Genomic DNA, 24722 nt, shown 5'->3' on the forward strand with positions numbered 1-24722 from the left:
ATATATTGTTTGTTCGAAAATGTGCATATTTAGCGGCACAAATCGTGGTTATACAATGAGAATAGTAGCCAAGCTGCAAACAAAATGTCGGGAGAAATCTTGGGAGAGGCACCTAATCTAATCAATAACTAATCATAAACTTGACTAAAAAATACAGGTTGGACAGCAAATGAAAGATACATTAGTTCTTAATGCAACCGCTGTGTTAGATTTTTAAAATGAACGTTACTACGACATACAGCGTGCGTTAAAGCGAGACCGCACCGAAATTAATGGCGGAATAATAGTTTAACATTTTTCAACAGAACAACGAATTAACATCATAAATAGTTCTTACTATTTGATGAGATTCCATCAGAATCTTGTGCAAGTTGTCCTTTGTCCAGAAGAATCGTTGCTCAGTTGTAGATTGTCGTCTTCAACTTTGGAATTAGCAGCAAACATTAGCCATGTGGCGAAGACGTGTCCAACTCACTATAACGCAGCACAAATGAAATACCGAAAATCGCAATATACTGATATAAACTGATATAACTCGGTTTAAAATAACTACATTATGATGTTTTTAACACCTATATCGAATAAAATCAGAGCCGGATATATCTAAAGCCTATAACGAGAGCTTTTCAGAATGCAATCCTGAGGTCTGTCTTGCGTCATGACGAACGTTGAAAAGACTGCACACCCGGTTCCAAGAGCTTTTATACGGCCTCAGAACTACCCAGACACCCCATTCCAATTCTCACTGCTTACTGACATCTAGGGGAAGGTGTATGCAGTGCATGTAGACCCTTAGATTACATGCAAATGTATAAACTGACCCTGGAACAGAGCCCCCGATTTCAGATTTTTCAGTTCCTGACAGGAAGTTTGCTGCAAAATGAGTTCTGTTTTACTCACAGATATAATTCAAACGGTTTTAGAAACTATAGAGTGTTTTCTATCCAATAGTAATAATAATATGCATATTGTACAAGCAAGAATTGAGTACGAGGCAGTTTAATTTGGGAACGAATTTTTACAAAGTCGAAATGGCGCCCCCTATTGAGAAAAGGTTAAATGAATACAATTAATACATTTGATCACAATTTTATTTCTGCGGGCTATATATTTGTCTCAGTTTCTAAGCCAACTCAGTTTAAGTGTGGTCTGGATATTAATGGAGGTAATTTGCTGAAAGATTCTGAAACTTTTGGTCTGGATATTAATGGAGGTAATTTGTTGAAAATGAAAATGTTGTTCTGGTATTTTCTTTCAGGCAATTTCATGTTTGTTTTTGTTTTTTTCTCTCCCCATGTCACGTTCCTGACCTGTTTTCCCTTGTTTTGTATTTATTTAGTATGGTCAGGGCGTGAGTTGGGTGGGTTGTCTATGTGTTGTTTTCTATGTTGGGGTTTTGTGTGTTCGGCCTGGGATGATTCTCAATCAGAGGCAGCTGTCAATCGTTGTCCCTGATTGAGAATCATACTTAGGCAGCCGGGGTTTCACGTGTGTTTTGGTGGGTTTTTGTCTACCGTGTTAGTGTTTTCACCACACGGTACTGTTTCGGTTTTCTGCACTTCGTTTCTTGTTTTGTATTTCAGTGTTCAGTTTTGGTTTTAATAAATCATCAGGAGCACGAACGACTCTGCATATTGGTCCGATCCTTCTCGCCTCTCCTCGTCCGATTAGGAGGACGATATAGACTATCGTAACACCCCAATTGCGTGGTATCCAATTGGTAGTTACAGTCTTGTCCCATCGCTGCAACTCCAGTACGGACTCGGGAGAGGCGAAGGTCGAGAGCCGTGAGTCCTCCGAAACACGACCCAGCCAAGCTGCACTGCTTCTTTACACAATGCCGCTTAATAACTTTTCATGTTCATAATTGTGAACTCTCTTCAAACAATTGCATGGTATTCCTTCACTGTAATAGCTACTGTAAATTGGACAGCGCAGTTAGATTAACAAGAATTTCAGCTTTCTGCCAGTAAAAGATATGTTTATGTCCTGGGAAATGTTCTTGTTACTTACAACCTCATGCTAATCGCATTAGCCTACATTAGCTCAACCGTCCCGTGGAAGGGACACCGATCCCAAAGAAGTTTTAACCCGGAAGTCAGCAATGTGTCAGAGAGAACATAGTACACCTGGCAACCATGTCAGTGTGCATGCACCCGGCCCACCACAGGAGTCGCTAGACCACGATGGGACAAGGACATCGCGGCTGGCCAAACCCTCCCCTAACAAGGATGACGCAGGGCCAATTGTGCGCCACCCCACGGGTCTCCCGGTCTGGGCGACAGATCCTGGACCCGAACCAGGATCTCTAGTGGCACACCACTGCGCCACTCGGGAGGCCCAGTCAATGCCATATTAAGGAAGTCCTTGATGCCTTGCTAGCATTAGACATTAAGAAATCTCAAGGGGCAGATCAGTTGGAACATGGTCTGTTAAAGTGTGCAGCGACCATCAATTGCTGCCTCAGTAACTCACATTTTAAATTTGACATTGTCTTCAGGAAGTATTCCCAAAGTATGGAAATATGCATATGTGTTGCCACTCCATGACAATTACCGACGGATTTCTAAGCTTCCTTGTCTAGCTAAGATTCTTGAGTCATTGGTAAATGTCTAGATTTGTTATTTTTTGACTGAGAAATGTATTTTCATTGTAAACCAATCAGGATTTAGACCAGGGCATTGCACTATTACAGCAACCACATTAGTTGTGAATGACCTTGTCAATGCTTTGTATGCTAAAATGAGTTGTGCTGCTTTGTTTATAGACCTGTCTAAGGCCTTTGATACTGTTGATTGTGGTATTTTGTTGAAGAAATTGTCATCGATAGGCCTTGGCTTTGCCGCATGTTCTTGGTTTCGTGACTATCTTAGAGACAGAACTATTGTGTTGAGTTAAGTCAGATTTTGAGTTAAAACCTGTTATGGCTGCAGGGGGCGTATTGAAAAACTGGAAAAAGGTGCCCATTTTCAAACGGCCTCTTACTCAATTTTTGCTCGTACAATATGCATATTATTATTACTATTGGATAGAAAACAGTCTCTAGTTTCTAAAACCGTTTGAATTATTTCTCTAAGTGGAACAGAACTSTTTTTACAGCCCATTTCCTARCCGGAAGTGAGATTTCCAAAAGCGATGTCTCTCTTCAAGAGCTTGTCTATAAAAGGGCATGTCACTTAGGACTGTAGAAACACGTCATACACCTTCCCCTGGGTGTCATGCGGAAGTGAGAGCAGAAATGACTTGATTATCTCATTCTGGGATTGAATACAACCTCTTGGAGTGAGAGTTGCGCACTTAATTTTTTTTCTTGGGCGCGAAATTGGACCTGGAATCGCCTCCTGGAAAACCCTCGTTATAGGTGAATATGATCTCRGGCTTCGATTTTATTTGATACATGTCACAATATCATCCTAAAGTATGTTTTTTCAATATAGTTTAATTATATTATTGAAATTTATTCTGGACTTTAGACGTGATGCYTCGCAAMAATTTMTTCAAGAAGGAGAGGTTAGCACCGCACGGCCAGTGTGCTTGCTAATTCAAGAGGGAAATAGTTCGTTCTGGATCCAAATAAAGACGGTTCTGAACAAAGGACCCCTTGGAGAACATTCTGATGGAAGATCAACAAAGATAAGGACCCAATTTGGGATACTATTTCATATATCTGTCGAACTGTGCTATCGCTACCMTTTGACTAGAATCAATGCTGCTGTGTGTTAGCTATTGTAGTAAGCTAATATAACGATATATTGTGTTTTCGCTGTAAAACACTTCAAAAATCGGAAATATTGGCTGTATTCACAAGATCTTTGTCTTTCATTAGCTATCCACCATATATTTTTCTGAAATGTTTTATGATGTGTAATTAGTAGTTGACGTTGGTGTCTGTATTTTCTCTGGCTACTCCCGTGCGATTTCTGACTGTAGCTATGATGGTAGCAGTAATGTAAAACTGATTTATAGCTAAAATATGCACATTTTTTGAACAAAACATAGATTTATTGTGTAACATGTTATAGGAGGTAGTTTTTTCTAGGTTATTTAGGTTGGTTCTAGGTTAGTTAGGTTGGCTTGTGCATGCTACTTGCATCCTACTTGTGCTGTGAAAAATGTCTGTCCTCTTTTTTATTTGGTGGTGAGCTAACATAAATATATGTGGTGTTTTCTCTGTAAAACATTTAAAAAATCGGACATGTTGGCTGGATTCACAAGATGTTTATCTTTCAAATGCTGTATTGGACTTGTTAATGTGTGAAAGTTAAATATAAAAAAAAAATAGATTTTGAATTTCGCGCCCTGCACTTGAGCTGGATGTTGTCATAGGTGTACCGGTGTCGGGCTGCAGCCATAACAGGTTAAGTCAGATTTTCTTGAAGTACATAAAGGTGTTCCACAGGGATCAGTATTTGAACCTGTTCTTTTTACGAATGGTCAATCTGTTAAAAATTGTGATCTTCATTTGTATGCGGATGACACTATTACGTATGCAATTGCTCAGACTGCTGATTTAGCTGTGTCAAGGTTACAGTCTGATTTTACAGCTGTTCAGGAAGCCTTTACGAATGTAAAGCTAAATCAGCAAAACTAAATACATGCTGTTTTCAAAGTCTTGTAAAAGTATCCGTTGGGTTACATCTTCACTCAAATCAAATCAAATTCTATTGGTCACATACACGTGTTTAGCAGATGTTATTGCAGGTGTAGCGAAATGCTTGTGCTTCTAGCTCTGACAGTGCAGTAATATCTAACAAGTAATATCTAACAGTTTCACAACATATACCCAAAATGCATGTAAATCTAAGTAAGGAATGGATTAAGAATATATATACATATATGTCAGAGCGGCATTGGACTAAGATACAGTTGCATAGTATAGAGTACAGTATATACATATGAGATGGGTGATGCAATATTTACAAACAATTAAAGTGACTAAAATATCGTAGAATAGTACTGTACTCTATACTGTACGTATGAAATGGGTGAAAACGTGACTAAGATAGCGTAGAATAGTGTAGAGTGCAGTTTATACACGAGTTGAGTAACGCTAGAAAACGGAAATTGTTAAAGTGGCCAGTGATTCCTAATCTATGTCTAATCTATGCCTCTGATGTGCTAGTGATGGCTGTTTAGCAGTCTGATGGCCTTGAGATAGAAGCTGTTTTTCAATCTCTCTGTCCCAGATGTGATGCACCTGTACTGACCTCGCCGTCTGGATGATAGCGGGGTGAACAGGAGGGCAAGCAGTTTTCCCCCGGTAATGCGTTGGGCAGACCGTACCACCCTCTGGAGAGCTTTGCGATTGTGGGTGCAGTTGCCGTACCAGGCGGTGATACAGCCTGACAGGATGCTCTCAATTGTGCATCTGTAAAAGTTTGTGAGGGTTTTAAGTGTTAAGCCACATTTCTTTAGCCTCCTGAGGTTGAAGAGGCGCTGTTGCACCTTCTTCACCCCACTGTCCGTGTGGGTGGACCATTTCAGTTTGTCAGTGACGTGTACACTGAGGAACTTGAAGCTTTCCAGCTTTTCCACTGCGGTACCTGCTATTTCCTGAAGTCTACGATCATCTCCTTAGTTTTGTTGAGTGAGAGGTTATTTACCTGGCACCACTCCCAGAGCCCTCACCTCCTCCCTGCAGGCTGTCTCATCATTGTTGGTAATCAGGCGTACTACTGTTGTGTCATCTGCAAACTTCATGATTGAGTTGGAGGCGTGCTTGGCCACGCAGTCATGGGTGACCAGGGAGTACAGGAGGGGTCTGAGCACGCACCCTTATGGGGCCCCGGTGTTGAGGATCAGCGAAGAGGAGGTGTTGTTTCCTACCTTCACCACCTGGGGGCGACCCGTCTGGAATTCCAGGACAAAGTTGCACAGGGCGGTGTTCAGACCCAGGGATTCGAGCTTGATGTTGAGCTGGGAGGGTACTATGGTGTTGAATTCTGAGCTATAATCAATGAACAGCATAGGTATGCCTCTTGTCCAGATGGGACAGGGCAGTGTGCAGTGTGGTTGCGATTGCATCGTCTGTGGATCTATTGGGGCAGTAAGCAATTGAAGTGGGTCTAGGGTGGCAGGTAAGGTGGAGGTGATATGATCCTTGACTAGTCTCTCAAAGCACTTCATGATGACAGAGGTGAGTGCTATGGGGCGATAAGTCATTTAGTTCAATTAACTTTGCTTTCTTGGGAACAGGGACAATGGTGGCCATCTTGAAGCATGTGGACTGGGAAAGGGAGAGATTGAATATATCTGGTCTGCACATGCTCTGAGGACGCGTCAGGGATACCATCTGGGCCAGCAGCCTTGCGATGGTTAACACGCTTAACCTGTCTAGCCCCACTGAAAAGGCAGCGAAATTCAAAAATATTTTTTTGAAATATTTAACTTTCACACATTAACAAGTCCAATACAGCAAATGAAAGATAAACATCTTGTGAATCCAGCCAACATGTCCGATTTTTAAAAATGTTTTACAGCGAAAACACCACGTATATTTATGTTAGCTCACCACCAAATACAAAAGCACAGACATTTCTTTCACAGCACAGGTAGCTTGCACAAAACCCCCAATAGAGATAGAATTAGTCACTAACCAAGAAACAACTTCATCAGATGACAGTCTTATAACATGTTATACAATAAATCAATGTTTTGTTAGAAATTTGCATATTTCAGGTATAAATATAGTTTTACATTGCAGCTACAATCACAAATAGACCGAAGCAGCAAGAATAACTACAGAGAGCAACGTGAAATACCTAAATACTCATCATAAAACATTTATGAAAAATACATGGTGTACAGCAAATGAAAGATAAACATCTTGTGAATCCAGCCAATATTTCAGATTTTTTACTGTTTTACAGCGAAAACACAATATAGCATTATATTAGCGTACCACAATAGCCAACCACACAACCGCATTCATTCACCGCAAAGGTAGCGATCGCCAAAAAACAGCAAAAGATATAAAATCATTCACTAACCTTGACAAACTTCATCAGATGACAGTCTTATAACATCATGTTACACAATACATATATGTTTTGTTTGAAAATGTGCATATTTAGCGGTACAAATCGTGGTTTTACAATGTGAATACGTAGCCAAAACTGCACAAAATTATCCGGATATATTTCTGACACTCACCTAATCTAATCAAAGAACTTATCATAAACTTTACTAAAAATACATGTTGTACAGCAAATGAAAGATACACTAGTTCTTAATGCAATCGCCGTGTTAGAATTCTAAAAATAACTTTAGTACGACATACAGCTTACGTTATAGCGAGACAGCGCCTGCAATGAGGGCGGAAGATAGTACTAAACATTTTCCACAGAAATACGAAATAACATCATAAATGGTTCCTACTTTTGCTGAGCTTCCATCAGAATCTTGTACAAGGAGTCCTTTGTCCAGAATAATCGTTGTTTGGTGTTAGAATGTCCTCTTCTCCTGTCGAATTAGCAACCAAAGCTAGCCAAGTGGCGCGAAGTTGTCCATCTTCACCAAACGCAGAGAACTGAAAACGCCAAAACTCCCGATAAACGTTCAATAATCTGATAAAACTATATTGAAAAAACATACTTTACAATGATATTATCACATGTATCAAATAAAATCAAAGCCGGAGATATTAGCCGTCTATACRGAAAGCTRTTCAGAYGGCAATCCAGGGTTCCTTCCCGCGCCTTGCTGAACAAAGGAAATTTGGGGTCACGTCATTCCAAGAGCTCTTGTTCGACCTCAGATCAAGCTAGACACCCCATTCCACCTACCACTGCCTGTTGACATCTATTGGAAGGCGTATGAAGTGCATGTATATCCATAGATTTCAAGCAAATGAATTAGGAAGGCCCTGGAACAGAGCCTCGATTTCAGATTTTTCACTTCCTGACAGGAAGTAAGTTCTTTTTTACTCACAGATATAATTCAAACGGTTTTAGAAACTTGAGAGTGTTTTCTATCCAATAGTAATAATATGCATATTGTACGATCTAGAAAAGAGTACGAGGCCGTTTAAATTGGGCACAATTTTTTCCCAATGTGAAAATAGCGCCCCCTAACCCAAAGAAGTTAAACCTCTTACTCACATCAGCCACGGAGAAGGAGAGCCCACAGTCCTTGATAGCGGGCCACGTCGGTGGCACTGTATTATCCTCAAATCGAGCGAAGAWGGTGTTCAGCCTGTCCGGATGCAGACGTCGGTGTCCGCGACTTCGCTGGTTTTTCTTTTAGAATCCGTGATTGTCTGTAGACCCTGCCACATACGTCTGGTGTCTGAGCCATTGAACTTGGACTCAACTTTGTCCCTATACCGACGTTTAGCCTGCTTGATTGCTTTGCCAAGGGAATTACTACACTGTTTGTATTCTTCCATATTCCTGGAGTTCTTGCCCTGGTTAAATGCGGTGTTTCACGCTTTCAGTTTTGTGTGAATGCTCCCATCTATCCACAGTCTCTGGTTGGGGTAGGTTTCAATATTCACAGTGGGTACAACATCTCCTATGCACTCCTTAAATGGTTCTGTAATTGAACAAGTCCCTGCATACAAATACCTTAGTATTTGGATACACAATGATCTATCGTTTAAGAAACATAAAAATGAGGTTGTTAAACTTGTAAATGTAAAGTGGGTTTCTTACATAGAAATAAAGCTTGTTGTTCTCTGGCTAGCAGGAAGCGAATTGTAGAATCAATTTGTCTACCTGTTCTTGACTATGGTGATGGCATCTACCGAAGTAAAACTGACTGTACTCTATAATCCGTTGATTCACCCTTCATTTTATTACATCTGACATTTTTAATACTCATCACTGCATCCTTTACCAAAAAGTTTGCTGGACCTCTTTAAAAGACACATAGATCACGTTATTACAAAAAATATATATATAAAGCACCTACTCCACAAGCTTCCAACATACTTAACATCTTTGCTGAAATTTAGAATTTTAGGTTATAATAGAAGGTCACAGACTTGATTTATGAGGATGACTTCCTTGGTAACCACAGAGTTCGGGAGATCTGCTTTTTCATATCAGGCACCTCATGTGTGGAATAGTCTCCAGTTGGCACTTCGTTTGAATGATTTGGTGTCCCTGGGTCAATTTAGGAAATTGGTTAAGGATTTTTATAGTGGTGAATCTGTTTGTTTTATTTGATTATAATGGCTAATGTGTATATTGTATGTATATTGTGTATATTTTGTGTCTTTGTATATAATTGTGTGTGTGCTGATGTGACTGTTGTTCCCAAGGCATGTTTGTGAAAGAGACCTAGGTCTCAATGTGTCTCCCTGGTTAAACAAACGTTTAAAAATATATATATATATTTTAAATTCACAGCTACACAAACACAGCTACACACACAGCCTCACAGAAAGCGACGCACACCTAGCTAAATACACACACAGCTACAAACTCCATCTGACCTTGTATCCGTTCTCCTTGGCGAAGCTGAGAATGACTTCTCTACGTTCTATAGTTGTGTTGGTGGCATCAAACACCTGAGGGCATGTACATCATACTGTTTCATACTAGTTAATCTAAATTCAAACTGGTTCAAATAGATCACAGGTGTTAAACTCGTTCCTTTAAACCCTCCATGGAATGAGTTTGGCACCCCTGATATACACCATACTGGTTCAAACAGTATAATGTAGGTTCATATACATCATAGTGCTTAATGCTGTATATATCAGGGATGGGCAAATGGCATTTTGTAGGCCTGCGGATAATCCCCCCGATCACTATTTTTTTTTACCCAGTCGGGGTCTCAAATTACTGTTGAGCAAAAGAATAGGTGCAATTTCCAAATTTGGTTGTGCATCAGCATTTTTTTCTCAATGACTGAAAGTCACTCAATTAGTCAGCACATTTTTTTTAGATTGGTAAGTTAGTCTAGCCAGCTATCTAAACTTGAAGTAATCATGGTCGAATTACTGAACGTAAAATAAAAAACGGAAAACATTTCTCTCCAGCCTAGGGCAAAATGTGTAGAATTGCAGGAAATTTGCTGTAAAACTGCTAATTTGTCTGTCTGCCCAATGTAAAAATGAGTAGAATTGCATGAAATGTTTTATAAAATTGCTAAATCTTATCTCCGCTGTCAAGAGGGGGGCCACTAAAATGTTTTGCTTGCAAGGTGGGGTGGGACCCCCAACAAAATTTCACTTAGGACCCCCAAAAGGCTAGGGCCTTTTCGGGATCCACAGAAGCAATGTACACACTGCATGTGTGGGTATGGATGTCGGTACGCAGACCCGCTAGCCACTGCGGCCCCTCATGATGAGTTCAGAGTTTTTGTGACCCCCACCCCCATCAAAGTTGCCCATCCCTGATATAGATTAATATTGCTCTATACTAGTTCATACAGTATGTATTCGTATAGGTCCATATACATTGGAGTTTGGAATTATTGAAACCCTTGATAAAGATGAGCAAAAATTACTGTATAAAATCAAATAATGTTGGTCTAAGATCTCTCCAAATGTGTTCTCCGTTCTCATAAAACATTTTAGAAAAAGGCTCAGTGCCGTTATTCTAGCAAGGTCAGGTATTAAAAGGTATTGAAAACAGGGGTTCCAATCATTTTGACCCCTACCTTTTTGAAAAAATATACATTACTTGTTAAACCATATCTCTGTCTCTGAGGGATTGTATTAGCATAAAACAATATAGTTTCCCCATTTTGTTGTGTATACAATATAGCTCAGTATTTTAATAATATATTTTATACAGTAATTGTTGCTCATCCTTATCAAGGGTGTCAATAATTTTAGGTTCATTTTAGGTTCATTGTAGGTTCATGAAGATCCCATCATTTCATAAGATTCCATGATGGTTACTCACTGCCACCTGTCCTTGTTCCTGCATGAAGTAGGCACACACATCCTTCAGAGCCGCAATGGCACAGGCCCTACACACAATCACGCACGTGCGCAGACACAAACACACACAGTGAGCTTGCATCATACTCTTAGGACAGACTAATTCATATTCTAACAGACTGTCTGGTCGGTTCATTCTCATAACAGGCTATCATTCGTTTATACTCTGATAACAGGCTTTGTGATTGGTTCATACTTGCGTATCTTCATGGCTTCTTGGTTGTCAGGTCTAAAGAACTCATAGCTCTTATAGGACTGGGTCGCATCCCGCCGGTACTGACCTACATTAAAAACTGGAGAGGACAGGACCACATGTACACACATTCACACACACACACACACACACACACACACACACACACACACACACACACACACAACACACAAAACACCCCCACACACAACACACACACACACACACACACACACACACACACACACACACACACACACACACACACACACACACACACACACACACACACACACACACACACCACACACTGGTGAACATTTTGTGTTGTGTTTTTTTTTGTACCATCATTTCATCAGGTAGGTTGACTGAGAACACATTCTCATTTTCAGCAATGACTTGAAGAATACTTACAGGGGAGAGGTGGGGGGGATGAATGAGCCAATTGGAAGCGGGGGATGATTAGGGGGGCTATGATGGTATAAGGGCTAGATTAGGAATTTAGCCAGGACACCAGGGTTAACAGGGTTAACACAGAGAGTCAGGACACCCGTTTAACATCCCATCTGAAAGACTGCACCCTACACACGGTAATGTCCCCAATCACTGCCCTGGGGCATTGGAATCTTTTTTGGGGACCAGAGGAAAGAGTAGCTCCTACTGGCCCTCCAAAACAACTTCCATCCAGGGACCGACTAACCCTGCTTAGCGACAGAGGCAAGTGGGATGCAGGGTGGTGTGCTGCTGGTATGCTGCTGTGGTGGTTTGTTGTGATGTGATGTGTTGTGGTACCTTTAGATGGAACTCCTATCCAGTTGAGGTATTTAGTTAACGTGTTGTGTTGTGTTGTCCTGTGCTGTGCTGTGTTGTTTTGTCTTGTGGTGTGTGGTCTTGTGTTGTCTTGTGTTGTGGTGTGTTGTCTTGTCTGGTATTGTGTTGTGTTGTGTTGTGTTGTGTTGTTTTGTCTTGTGTGGTATTGTGATGTGTTGTGGTACCTTTAGTTGGAACTCCTATCCAGTTGAGATATCTGGTTAACATCTTGTGTTGTATTGTGTTGTATTGTGGTGTGTTGTGGTCTGCTGTGTTGGGTTGTTTTGTGTTGTGTTGTGTTGTCCTGTGCTGTGTTGTGTTGTGTGGTCTTGTCAAATCAAATTGTATTTGTCACATGCTCCGAATACAATATGTGTGGACCTTAAAGTGAAATGGTTACTTACAAGTCCTTAACCAACAATGCAGTTTGAAGAAAAATAAATGTTAAGTAAAAAATAGATAAGTAAAAATAAAGAGAGCAGCAGTTTAAAATTAAAGAGCAGCAGTTAAATAACAGTAGCGAGGCTATATACAGGGGGTACCGGTACAGAGTCAATATGCGGGGGCACAGGTTAGTCGAGGTAATTGAGGTAATATGTACATTTAGGGGGAGTTAAAGTGACTATGCATAGATGATAAACAGAGAGTAGTAGCAGCGTAAAAGAGGGGGGGCAATGCAAATAGTCTGGGTAGCCATTTGATTAGCTGTTCAGGAGACTTATGGCTTGGGGGTAGAAGTTGTTAAGAAGCCTTTTGGACCTAGACTTGGCATATCTGTTGTGTTGTCTTGTGTTGTATTGTGTTGTGTGGTATTTTGTTGTTGTGTGGTATTGTGTTGTTTTGTGTTGTGTTGTGTTGTTTTGTGTTGTGTTGTTGTACCTTTAGTTGGAACTCCTATATAGTTGAGGTATCTGGTTAAATGTTTGTGTTGTCTTCTGTTTTGTTGTGTTGTCTTGAGTTGTATTGTATTGTGTTGTGGTGTGTTGTCTAGTCTTGTGGTGTGTTGTGTTGTCTTGTCATGTGTTGTGGTACCTTTAGTTGGAACTCCTATCCAGTTAAAGTATCTCGTCAACTAATTGTATTGTGGTGTGTTGTCCTGTGCTGTGTTGTGCTGCTGTGGTGTGTTGTGTTGTGTTGTCTTGAGTTGTGGTGTGTGGTCTTGTCTTGTAATGCTTTGTGATATTGTGTTGTGTTGTTGTGTTCAGTTGTGTTGTGGTGTGGTCTTGTGTTCTATTGTTTTCGGTTGTGTTCAGTTGTATTGTCTAGTGTTGTTTTGTGTTGTGTTGTTGTCTTCTGTTTTGCTGTGGTGTGTTGTCTTGTATTCTATTATCTTGTGGTACCTTTAGTTGGAACTCCAGTTGATGTATCTGGTTAACTTCTGTTGAGTTATCTTTTGCTGTCTTGTGTGGTATTGTGTTATGGTTTGTTGTGTAGTGTTGTACTTGTGTTGTGTAGGGTTGTCTTGTGTTTTATTGTGTTGTGGTGTGTTCGGTTGTGTTGTCTGGTGTTGTGATATGTTATGTTGTCTTGTGTTGTATTTTGTTGCGTTGTGGTATCTTTAGTTGGAACTCCTAGCTGATGTATCTGGTTACCTTCTTCTGTTGTGTTGTGTTATGTTGTGTTATCCTGTGTTGTGTTGTTTTGTCTTGTGGTGTGTTGTGTTGTGTGGTATTGTATTGAGTTGTGTTACCTTTAGTTGAAACTCCTATCCAATTGAGGTATTTGGTTAACGTGTTGTGTGACATTGTTTTGTGTTGTGTGGTATTGGGGTGTGTTGTGTTGTGGTACCATTAGTTGGAATTTCTTTTCAGTGAAGGTAGCTGTTTTAATTTTTTAATTTAATTAATTTATATAGAGTACCAGTCAAAAGTTTGGACACACCTAATCATTCAAGGGTTTTTCTAAACATATGGAATCATGTAGTAACCAAAAAAGTATTAAACAAATCAAAATATATTTTATATTTTAATTCTTCAAACTGGCCACCCTTTGCCTTGATGACAGCTTTTCACACTCTTAGCATTCTCTCAACCAGCTTCACAAGGAAAGCTTTTCCAATAGTCTTGAAGGAGTTCCCACATGCGTTGAGCACTTGTTGGCTGTTTTCCTTCACGCTGCAGTTCAACTCATCCCAAACCACCTCAATTGGGTCCAGGTCGGGTGATTGTGGAGGCCAGGTCATCTGATGCAGCACTCCATCAATCATCTTCTTGGTCAAATAGCCCTTACACAGCCTGGAGGTGCGTTGGGTCATTGTACTGTTGAAAAACAAATTATAGTCCCACTAAGTGCATACCAGATGGGATGGCGTATCACTGCATAATGCTGTGGTAGACATGCTGGCTAAGTGTGCCTTGAATTCTAAATAAAATCACAGACAGTGTCACCAGAAAAGCACCCCCACACCATCACACCTCCTCCTCTATGCTTCACGGTGGGAACCACACATGCGGAGATCATTCATTAGCCTACTCTGCGTCTCACAAAGACACTGCGGTTGGAACCAAAAGTGTCAAATTTGGACACATCAGACCAAAGGACAGATTTCCACCAATCGAATGTCTATTGCTCGTGTTTCTTGGCCCAAGCAAGTCTCTTATTTTTATTGGTGTCCTTTAGTAGTGTTTTATTTGCAGCAATTCAACCATGAAGGCCTGATTCATGCAGTCTCCCCTGAACAGTTGATGTTGAGATGTGTCTGTTATTTGAACTTATTTGAACTCTGTTATTTGGGCTGCAATCTGAGGTGTAGTTATTCTAATGAACTGATCCTATGCAGCAGAGGTAACTCTGGGTTTTCCTTTCCTGTGGCAGACCTCATGAGATCCAGTTTCATCATAGCGCTTGATGTTTTTTGCGACTACACTTGAAGAAACTTTTAAAGTTGTTGTAATTTTTCGGATTGACTGACCTTCGTGTCTTGATGGACTGTCGTTCCTCTTTGTTTATTTGAGCTGTTCTTGCCATAATATGGACTTGGTCTTTTACCAAATAGGACTATCTTCTGTAGACCATCCCTACCTTGTCACAACACAATTGATTGGCTCAAAAACATTCAGAAGGAAAGAAATTCCACAAATTAACTTTGAACAAGTCACACCTGTTAACTGAAATGCATTCCAGGTGACTACCTCATGATGCTTGAAGCTGGTTGAGAGAATGCCAAGAGTGTGTAAAATTGTCATCAAGGCAAAGGGTGGCTAATTTGTTTTGTTTAACACTATTTTGGTTACTACATGATTCCGTATGTGTTATTTCATCGATTTGAGGTCTTCACTATTATTCTAAAATGTAAAAATATAGAAAAATCCTTGAATGAGTAGCTGTGTCCAAACTTTTGACTGGTACTGTAGCTGTACCATGATATTTGCACTGCTACTAGGTAACCCCCCAATTGTTCTCCACAATCCCACCCAGTAAAGCCCCTCCCCATCCCAAGTTGGGTTGTCGTCCCAGCAGGCCACCCCTGTCCTTTCGGATCCCTGTTCTGCCCGAGAACAGAAGCAGATCAACCGCTAAAAGCATTTCCAATGCCCTCACCTCCATTTTCTTTAAATATAGCTATTAAAAAACTATATGTAATAAAAAATCTTGTGTATCTTAATTTCCATTATTAACAATTAATATAATTAATAATAATGTTGACAGTTCATGCAAAATATTGTTACCTATAACCAGGATTGTCATTGCATTACATTTTTACAATTATTTTAGCAAACAATTATTGTGATTCATCCTGTATTGTTCCTAACATCCTTACCCCCTAGCAACAGATGTGGGACACACACACACACACATCATGGTTCCACCTGTGACCGGAGGGCAGCAGAGACCGTCTTAGAGACATTAACGACACTCAGGTGTGTCCAATTTACTCATTATTATTTCCCTGTTAAGGATAAACATAATACTTTACTGAGAAACGGTAAGACCAGAGTACACTTGAAAAAACAACAAACACTAAGTCTCAAACTCACTCAGGAAACGAAAGCACACTGTAAACAATTCAAGCTTCTGCAAAGGACACAGAAAACACACCTCTTAATGGCTGGGGGGCAGTATTGAGTAGCCTGGATGAATAAGGTGCCCAGAGTAAACTGACTGCTACTCAGGCCCAGAAGCTAAAATATGCATAATCTGACACTGTGGTGGGATTAACAACAAGATTAAATTTAAAATGGTGTAAAATACTTGTATGTTTGAGGAATTTTAATTGTGAGATTTCTGTTGTTTGAATTTGGCGCCCTGCACTTTCACTGGCTGTTGTCATATCGATGCCGTTAACGGGATCAGCCGTAAGAAGTTCACTTCTTTGGGGGCGGTATTTTGACGTCCGGATGAAAAGCGTGCCCAAAGTAAACGCCTGCTACTCAAGCCCAGAAGCTAGGATATGCATATATGCATATTGGTATATCTGGATAGAAAACACTCTGAAGTTCCTAAAACTGTTCAAATAATGTCTGTGAGTTTAACAGAACTGAAATGGCAGGCGAAACCCAGAGGACAAACCTTAAAAAATGAAATAAAAAAGGCATACCACTGATTTCAATGCTTGCCACTTTTATAATAGAGCGAAATGGTCCCCGATTGCAGTTCCTAGGGCTTCCACCAGATGTCAATAGTCTTTAGAAAGAGTTTCAGGCTGGTTTTTGGAAAAATTAGGGAGAAGTAGTTTTTCTAAGTGGCTCCCCTTTTGGCTGTAGTGTTTCCAAGCGCATGGCCGAGAGAGTGCGTTCTTTTTGTTTATCTCCGGTAAAGACAATAACGTTTCTCCGTCCTAAATTGTATCGTTTATTTGTGTTTTAGGGTACCTAAGGATTGATTATAAACGTTGATTGACTTGTTTGGATAAGTTTATTGGTAACGTTTGGGATTCATTTTGTATGCATTTTGAAGGAAGGAAACCGAGTGGATTATTGACTGAAGTGCGCCAGCTAAACTGAGTTTTTATGGATATAAAGAAGGAATTCATCGAACAAAAGGACCCTTATATCACTATTTCTGACTTTCGTGTCGCAACTCCCTGGTTGAAAATTATTTGTTATGCATTTGTTAGCTGGACGCTGTCCTCAGATAATCACATGGTTTGCATTCGCCGTAAAGGCTTTTTGAAATCTGACACCTTGGCTGGATTAACTTCTACTGGGTCACAATCCCGGATCCGGGAGCATCCTCATCAGTAAAAAGCTGACTAGCATAGCCTAGCATAGCGCCACAAGTAAATACTAGCATATAAATATCATGAAATCACAAGTCCAAGACACCAAATGAAAGATACACATCTTGTGAATCCAGCCATCATTTCCGATTTTTAAAATGTTTTACAGCGAAAACACAATATGTATTTCTATTAGCTAACCACAATAGCAAAAGACTCAACCGCATATTTTCACCAATTTTTACCGCATAGGTAGCTATCACAAATTCGACCAAATAGAGATATAATTAGTCACTAACCAAGAAACAACTTCATCAGATGACAGTCTTATAACATGTTATACAATAAATCTATGTTTTGTTCGAAAAATGTGCATATTTCAGGTATAAATCATAGTTTTACATTGCAGCTACAATCACAAATYTCACCAAAGCAGCTAGAATAACTACAGAGAGCAACGTGAAATACCTAAATACTCATCATAAAACATTTATGAAAAATATATGGTGTACAGCAAATGAAAGACAAACATCTTGTGAATCCAGCCAATATTTCAGATTTTTTAACTGTTTTACAGCGAAAACACAATATAGCATTATATTAGCTTACTACAATAGCCAACCACACAACCGCATTCATTCACCGCAAAGGTAGCGATCGCAAAAAAACAGCAAAAGATATAAAATCATTCACTAACCTTGACAAACTTCATCAGATGACAGTCCTATAACATCATGTTACACAATACATATATGTTTTGTTTACATATATGTACATATATGTGCATATTTAGCGGTACAAATCGTGGTTTTACAATGTGAATACGTAGTCAAAATGCACAAAATTGTCCGGAGATATCTTGAACAGTCACCTAATCTAATCAAATAACTCATCATAAACTTTACTAAAAAATGCATGTTGTACAGCAAATGAAAGATACACTAGTTCTTAATGCAACCGCTGTGTTAGATTTTTAAAAATAACTTTAGTACGACATACAGCTTACGTTATAGCGAGACAGCGCCTAAAATAAGGGCGGAAAATATGACTAAACATTTTCCACAGAAATACGAAATAACATCATAAATGGTTCCTACTTTTGCTGAGCTTCCATCAGAATCTTGTACAAGGAGTCCTTTGTCCAGAATAATCGTTGTTTGGTTTTAGAATGTCCTCTTCTCCTGTCGAATTAGCAACCATAGCTAGCCATGTGGCGCAAACGTGGCCAACTTCACATGACGCAAAGAAAAGAAAATTCCAAAACTCGCAATAAACGTTCAATAAACTGATATAACTCGGTTTAAAAAAACTACTTTATGATGTTTTTATCACATTTATCAAATAAAATCAGAGCCGGAGATATCTAACGTGTATACCGAAAGCTTTTCAGAAGGCAATCTCGGGTTCCTTCTCGCGCCTTCCAAGACAATGACATTTCCAGACACGTCATTCCAAAAGCTCTTGTTCGGCCTCAGATCAAGCTAGACACCCCATTCCACCTCTCACTGCCTGTTGACATCTAGTGGAAGGCGTATGCAGTGCATGTAGATCCATAGATTTCAGGCAAATTAATAGGAAGACCCTGGAACAGAGCCTCGATTTCAGATTTTTCACTTCCTGTCAGGAAGTTTGCTGGAAAAAGGGTTCTGTTTTACTCACAGATATAATTCAAACGGTTTTAGAAACTAGAGAGTGTTTTCTATCCAATAGTAATAATAATATGCATATTGTACGAGCAAGAATAGAGTACGAGGCAGTTTAATTTGGGCACGATTTTTTACAAAGTGAAAATAGCGCCCCCCTATTGACAAATTTGAGGCGGTCACCATCTTGTCCCACTCAAGCAGGTCCAGAAGTTCCGTCAATTTTTACAAGCAGAGCCTCTCACGGTCCTAACCCGCAAGTCTCAAACCCGTCTTTGCTGGACTTCTGAGGATGAGAGGGCATTCATGGAGCTCAAGGCACATTTCACTTCTGGACCCATCTTTGTTCATCCTAGTCGTCCCTTTGTGGTAGGGGTGGACGCCTCGGACACTGGCACAGGTGCGGTCCTTTTACAATGAAAGGAGGAGGACAAGAAACTGCAGCCATTCGCCTTTATCTCCAAGCGGTTCTCACCAGCAGAACGCAACTACGATGTAGGCAACCGGGAGCTTTGGCAGTTAAGTGGACCCTTGAGGGGTGGAGACACTGGTTGGAAGGGGCACCTCATCCTTTCATGATCTGGACGGACCATAAGAACTTGGTCTCCATTCAAGAAGCCAAGAAGTTGCACGCTCGCCAGGCTAGGTGGGCTCTGTTTTTTAACATGTTCGATTTCACACTAGCCTATCGCCCGTGATCCAAGAACCAGAAAGCAGACACCCTGTCCCACCTACACAATGTCTCTAACAAGGAGAGGGACTGCAAACTCATCATCCTCAGCTTCCACATTGTGGCCCCTGTGAAATGGAGTATGGGACCAGCCGGACCTGGTCCCACCTGTCCGTAGACTTTATCACAGGGTTACCTCCATCTCAAGGGCTTACCACTATCCTGGTAGTCAGTTCCCCAAGGCAGCCCATTTCATTGCCTTACCCAAGTTGCCCTCAGCGAAGGATACCGCTGATCTCATGATTACCCATGTCTTTCGACTACACGGACTTCCCTACATAAGGGACGCATGAAAATCCTCATTAATCATAGGGCAAATGGATGGTCCTTAGATATCCGCGGGTGCTATTAAAATAGGACGACGGCCTCAGGTCACCCCCCCCCCCCCCCCCCCAAAGGCCTGGTCTTCCAGGAAGTCATAAAAGAGTTTCCAAGACACTTGGTTTCCAAGATATACATGTATTTTAGATTTTTTTCTGCTGTACAGGAAAATTCCACCAGATGGCAACTGACTGTATATGGCAAAGTTACATTTCATAACCAAATGGACATTTCTTGTAAACGGTACAGACTTCAAAGACGAATAATCACAAGACTAGGTGCATTGAAACGTCCTCGGTCCATAGAGACGGACCACACAAGTTTCAGTCTGATAGCTCTTTCAGGACCCCGTAGCAACGCATGAAAAAAGGGAATTTTCAGCACTAATTAACTTTTTGGGGATAGGGGGTAGCATTTTCACTTTTGGATGAATAGCGTGCCCAGAGTGAACTGCCTCCTACTCTGTCCCAGATGCTAATATATGCATATTATTAGTAGTATTGGAAAGAAAACACTCTGAAGTTTCTAAAACTGTTTGAATGATGTCTGTGAGTATAACAGAACTCATATGGCAGGCAAAAACCTGAGAAAAAATCCAACCAGGAAGTGGGAAATCTGAGGTTTGTAGGTTTTCAAGTCTTTGCCTATCCAATATACAGTGTAAAATTTGGTCCACTTCCTAAGGCTTCCACTAGATGTCAACAGTCTTTAGAACCTTGTTTCAGGCTTCTACTGTGAAGGAGGAGAGAATAAGAGCTGATTGAGTACGAAGTCTGGCAGAATGCCATGAGCTCAGTCTCGCTCGCGGCTGTGAGAGTTAGCTGCGTTCCATTGCATTTTTACAGACAAAGGAATTCTCCGGTTGGAACATTGCTGAAGATTTATTTAAACATGCTAAAGATTGATTCTATACATCGTTTGACATGTTTCTACAAACTGTAACGGAACTTTTTAACTCTTCGTCTGGATCTAGTGCTCGCGCCTCATGAATTTGGATTTGTGAACTGAACGCGCAAACAAAAAGGAGGTATTTGGACATAAATTATGGACTTTATCGAACAAAACAAACATTTATTGTGGAACTGGGATTCCTGGGAGTGCATTCTGATGAAGATCATCAAAGGGAAGTGAATATTTATAATGCTATTTCTGTAATGTGCTTTTTCCGTAAAGCTTTTTTGAAATCTGACACAGCTGTTATATTAAAAACTGACTTATTTACAGAGGGTTGAATGCGGTGTTTTCACTAACTGTAGAGATTTAAATATATCTTTTTAGGGTAATTTTATCAACTTCCGGTTACTCCAGGAAGTTTAAAATCGACACATCTAATCCTTATAGTGGCTTGATGGATTGTAATTCAAGACAGATTGATATGGCAACCTTAACCCACATAGTCATCAGGTTGAAGTTATGACAGCAGGCAATGTATTCCTATGGGGAGAGATGTCAGTGTCAACTGTTAGAAGAAAAACTCCCTGTTTTCACTGTTAAGGGTTAATTCCACATGGTCAGGGGTAGTCTTGCGCAGACCGGGAGGAACTTAGGAATGTTCCTAAGGTTGAATTGTGTTTCTAACCTCAACGGTTCTACCTCTGTCACCCAAAAGCACCTCAAATTTAAGTCTGACCGTGAGCTACGGTCAAGTGGGGCACCTCGTTGAACTCGGCACGGCCTAGAGCCTATGCCATTTGTTTCCCTTTCAGTGATGATTTTAGCCTGACCATTTGTTGATTTCAGCCCTATTTGATGGTAAAGTTCATTTTTCCCCTTTAGGATATGAAGGGGACCATTCAATCTTTTCATGTTTATCTGTAGAGGTACAGGTGACCCTGAACACGTGGAAAATACATTTTGAAAAATTCCTGCACAGAAGCAGAGTTAGAGCATAACCTGTAAACCCATGTTATCCTTAGGGAGAAACTTGCATGTGTCAAACTATATGAACCGGCAAGCGCAGCTAGAATAACTCTGTGGCTTATCCACCCCAACCTCCCCCCGATGATACCGGTCAAAATGGCGTGTCTCTGTGTGACCCAGAGGCCATAATATGTCAAAAGCATGTCTAAATAACTACTAGTCAGTCGCTGCGGTCAGACCGAGTGAGCTACGGTCAAGTGGGGCACCTTGTTGAACTCGGCACAACCTAGAGACCACGGTGATGCCATTTGCCAACACTTTCAGTGTTGATTTCATTCTGTCCATTTGGGGATGGTAAATCACTTTTTAAACTTATTGGAAATGGACAGTCAGACAATTAAGTCAGCCATCCATCAGTCAATAAGATGGCATACTTACACCAAACTGATACATACTGACACCAAACCCACTTTGTCCAACTCGTTTAGAATTAATTTTCACGTTTGGATGAAAAGCGTGACCAGAGTAAAACTGCCTCCTACTCAGTCCCATATGCTAATATATGCATATTATTATTAGTATTGGATAGAAAACACTCTGAAGGTTCTAAAACTGTTTGAGTCATGTCTGTGACTATAACAGAACTTATTTGGCAGGCAAAGCCCCGAGGACAAACTTTTTTAGGTCACTCTCTTTTCAATAAGGTTTTCATTGGGAATCCAGATTTCTAAGGGACCTTCCTGCAGTTCCTATCGCTTCCACTGGATGTCAACAGTCTTTAGAAATTGGTTGAGGTTTTTCCTTTGAGAAATGAAGAAGTAGCCATGTTCAGAATGAGGCTCCAGTGAAGTGTACTGTTTGTTAGAGGCGTGTAACCAGAAAGCTTGCTACACATTGTTTTCCTCCGGTATTGAACACAGATCATCCTGTCTTCAATTTTATCGATTATTTACGTTAAAAAATACCTAAAGTTGTATTACAAAAGTAGTTTGAAATGTTTGGACAAAGCTTACAGGTAACTTTTGAGATATTTTGTAGTTGTCACGTTTGTCGTATGGTGGAAGAGAGGAGGACCAATATAATGATATAAATACATTCTTCTTATTTATTTACCGAAACGAAGAACACTAAACACACTATCAAAATAACAAATGAACGTAACGCTATATAATCAATAAGTGCAGACACAGGCAACTTACACATAGACAATAACCCACGAAATACCCAACGGAATATGGCTGCCTAAATATGGTTCCCAATCAGAGACAACAATAAACAGCTGCCTCTAATTGAGAACCAATCTAGGCAACCATAGACATACAAACACCTAGACAAGTTAACAACCCATAAACATACAAAACCCATAGACAAGAAAAACACATACACCCCCCATGTCACACCCTGACCTAACCAAAATAATAAAGAAAACAAAGATCAGGGAGTGACAGTAGTCACGTTGTGCAAGTTGGAACCGGTGTTTTTCTGGATCAAATGCACAAATAAATGGACATTTTGGATATATATCGACGGAATTAATCGAACAAAAGGACCATTTGTGATGTTTATGGGACATATTGTAGTGCCAACAGAAGAAGCTCGTCAAAGGTAGGGCATGAATTTTATCTTTATTTCTGCGTTTTGTGTCGCGCCGGGAGGGTTGAAATATGATGGTCTGTGATTGTTAGCTGGGGTGCTATCCTCAGATAATAGCATTGTTTGCTTTCGCCGTAAAGTGTTTTTGAAATCTGACACGTTGGCCGGATTCACAACAAGTGTAGCTTTAATTTGGTCTATTGAATGTGTGATTTCATGAAAGTAAAATTTTTATGGAAATTTATTTGAATTTGGCGCTCTGCATTTTCACTGGATGTTGGCCAGGTGGGACGCTACCGTCCCACATATCCCAGAGAGGTTAACGTGCTGTGCTGTGTGGTATTGGGTTGTGATGTGTTGTGTTGAGATACCTTTAGTTGGAATTCCTATCCAGTTGAGGTATCTGGTTAACTTCTTGTATTGTGTTGTGGCACCTTTTGTTGGAACTCCTATCCAGTTGAGGTATCTAGTTAATTTTGTGTGTGTGTGTGGTACCTTTAGTGGGAACTCCTATCCAGTTGAGGTATCTGGTTAACTTCTTGGAGATGTAGGTCTTCCCTCTAGCAGGCAGCCCCACCATCACAATCATGGTAGGAGAGTTAGTGAACTGGGGAACGGACGCTGAAAAACACACACAAACATACACACACAGATGGATTAAAAACTGACATGACACACACATACACATGTATTGGAGTTATTAAAAGATCACAGAACACACACACACATCAATTTTAGAGAAATGGATAGATCACATAACACACACGCACAGACGTACGCACACAACGACACACATAGACACGGCCTTGGTCTTAGGGGTGAACGGCCCTTAGGTCTCTCTCAGAGAGATACAGTGTTCCATACTGCAAGTCATACCCTGGCCCCAACACACACACACACACAAACACACAATTTGAAACAATACTAAAGTTCTGTTGGTTACGAGCACCAACCTGTCCTGTACAGGTAATGAACCACAGAGAGACCGACCGGTATGTGTGTCTGTTGTTTCCATGTGTATATTTGTGTGTATGTGTGTACTTACACCCTCGACGTCGGTACAGCTTGCTACTCATGGAGGGAATCCAAATCTTCTCTAAAGGGTTCTGAGTTAGCTTGGTCTGCCTCTGAGACATGATTTACAAAACAGTGTCCGTATGTAAGCGAGAGAGAGACGGAGGAGAGCAAGATGGAGAAAGAGAGAGAGAGTAGCCTGGAGAGAGACAAGGTGTGTGACACAGTTTGAGAAACTGTCTGTGTGGGTCACCTCATGATGGGAGCGGCCTAACTCTCTCTCTCTGTGTGTGTGTGGTGTGTGTGTGTGTGTGTGTGTGTGTGTGTGTGTGTGTGTGTGTGTGTGTGTGTGTGTGTGTGTGTGTGTGTGTGTGTGTGTGTGTGTGTGTGTGTGTGTGTGTGTGTGTGTGTGTGTGTGTGTGTGTGTGTGTGTGTGTGTGTGTGTGTGTGTGTGTGTGTGTGTGTGTGTGGTGTGTGTGTGGTGTGTGTGTGTGTGGTGTGTGTGT

At 40.6% G+C, this 24722-nt stretch overlaps 1 protein-coding gene across 1 annotated transcript in view; it reads right to left on the reverse strand.

Annotated features, from left to right (window-relative positions):
* LOC111951663 (6-phosphofructo-2-kinase/fructose-2,6-bisphosphatase) overlaps window positions 1–24487 on the reverse strand; it is an 89212-nt gene extending 64725 nt beyond the window's left edge. Inside the window, exons 1-5 of the mRNA XM_023969881.3 lie at window positions 24248–24487; window positions 23698–23823; window positions 11091–11187; window positions 10857–10923; window positions 9437–9511 (exon numbers count right to left, since the gene is read on the reverse strand). Coding sequence (XP_023825649.1) covers window positions 9437–9511; window positions 10857–10923; window positions 11091–11187; window positions 23698–23823; window positions 24248–24338 — 456 coding nt within the window. The 5' untranslated portion in view covers window positions 24339–24487. The remainder of the gene's footprint in view (window positions 1–9436; window positions 9512–10856; window positions 10924–11090; window positions 11188–23697; window positions 23824–24247) is intronic.
* Window positions 24488–24722: the final 235 nt, after the last annotated feature.

This window comes from Salvelinus sp. IW2-2015, linkage group LG3 (genome assembly GCF_002910315.2).
Source record: "Salvelinus sp. IW2-2015 linkage group LG3, ASM291031v2, whole genome shotgun sequence".
Taxonomy (NCBI): domain Eukaryota; kingdom Metazoa; phylum Chordata; class Actinopteri; order Salmoniformes; family Salmonidae; genus Salvelinus; species Salvelinus sp. IW2-2015.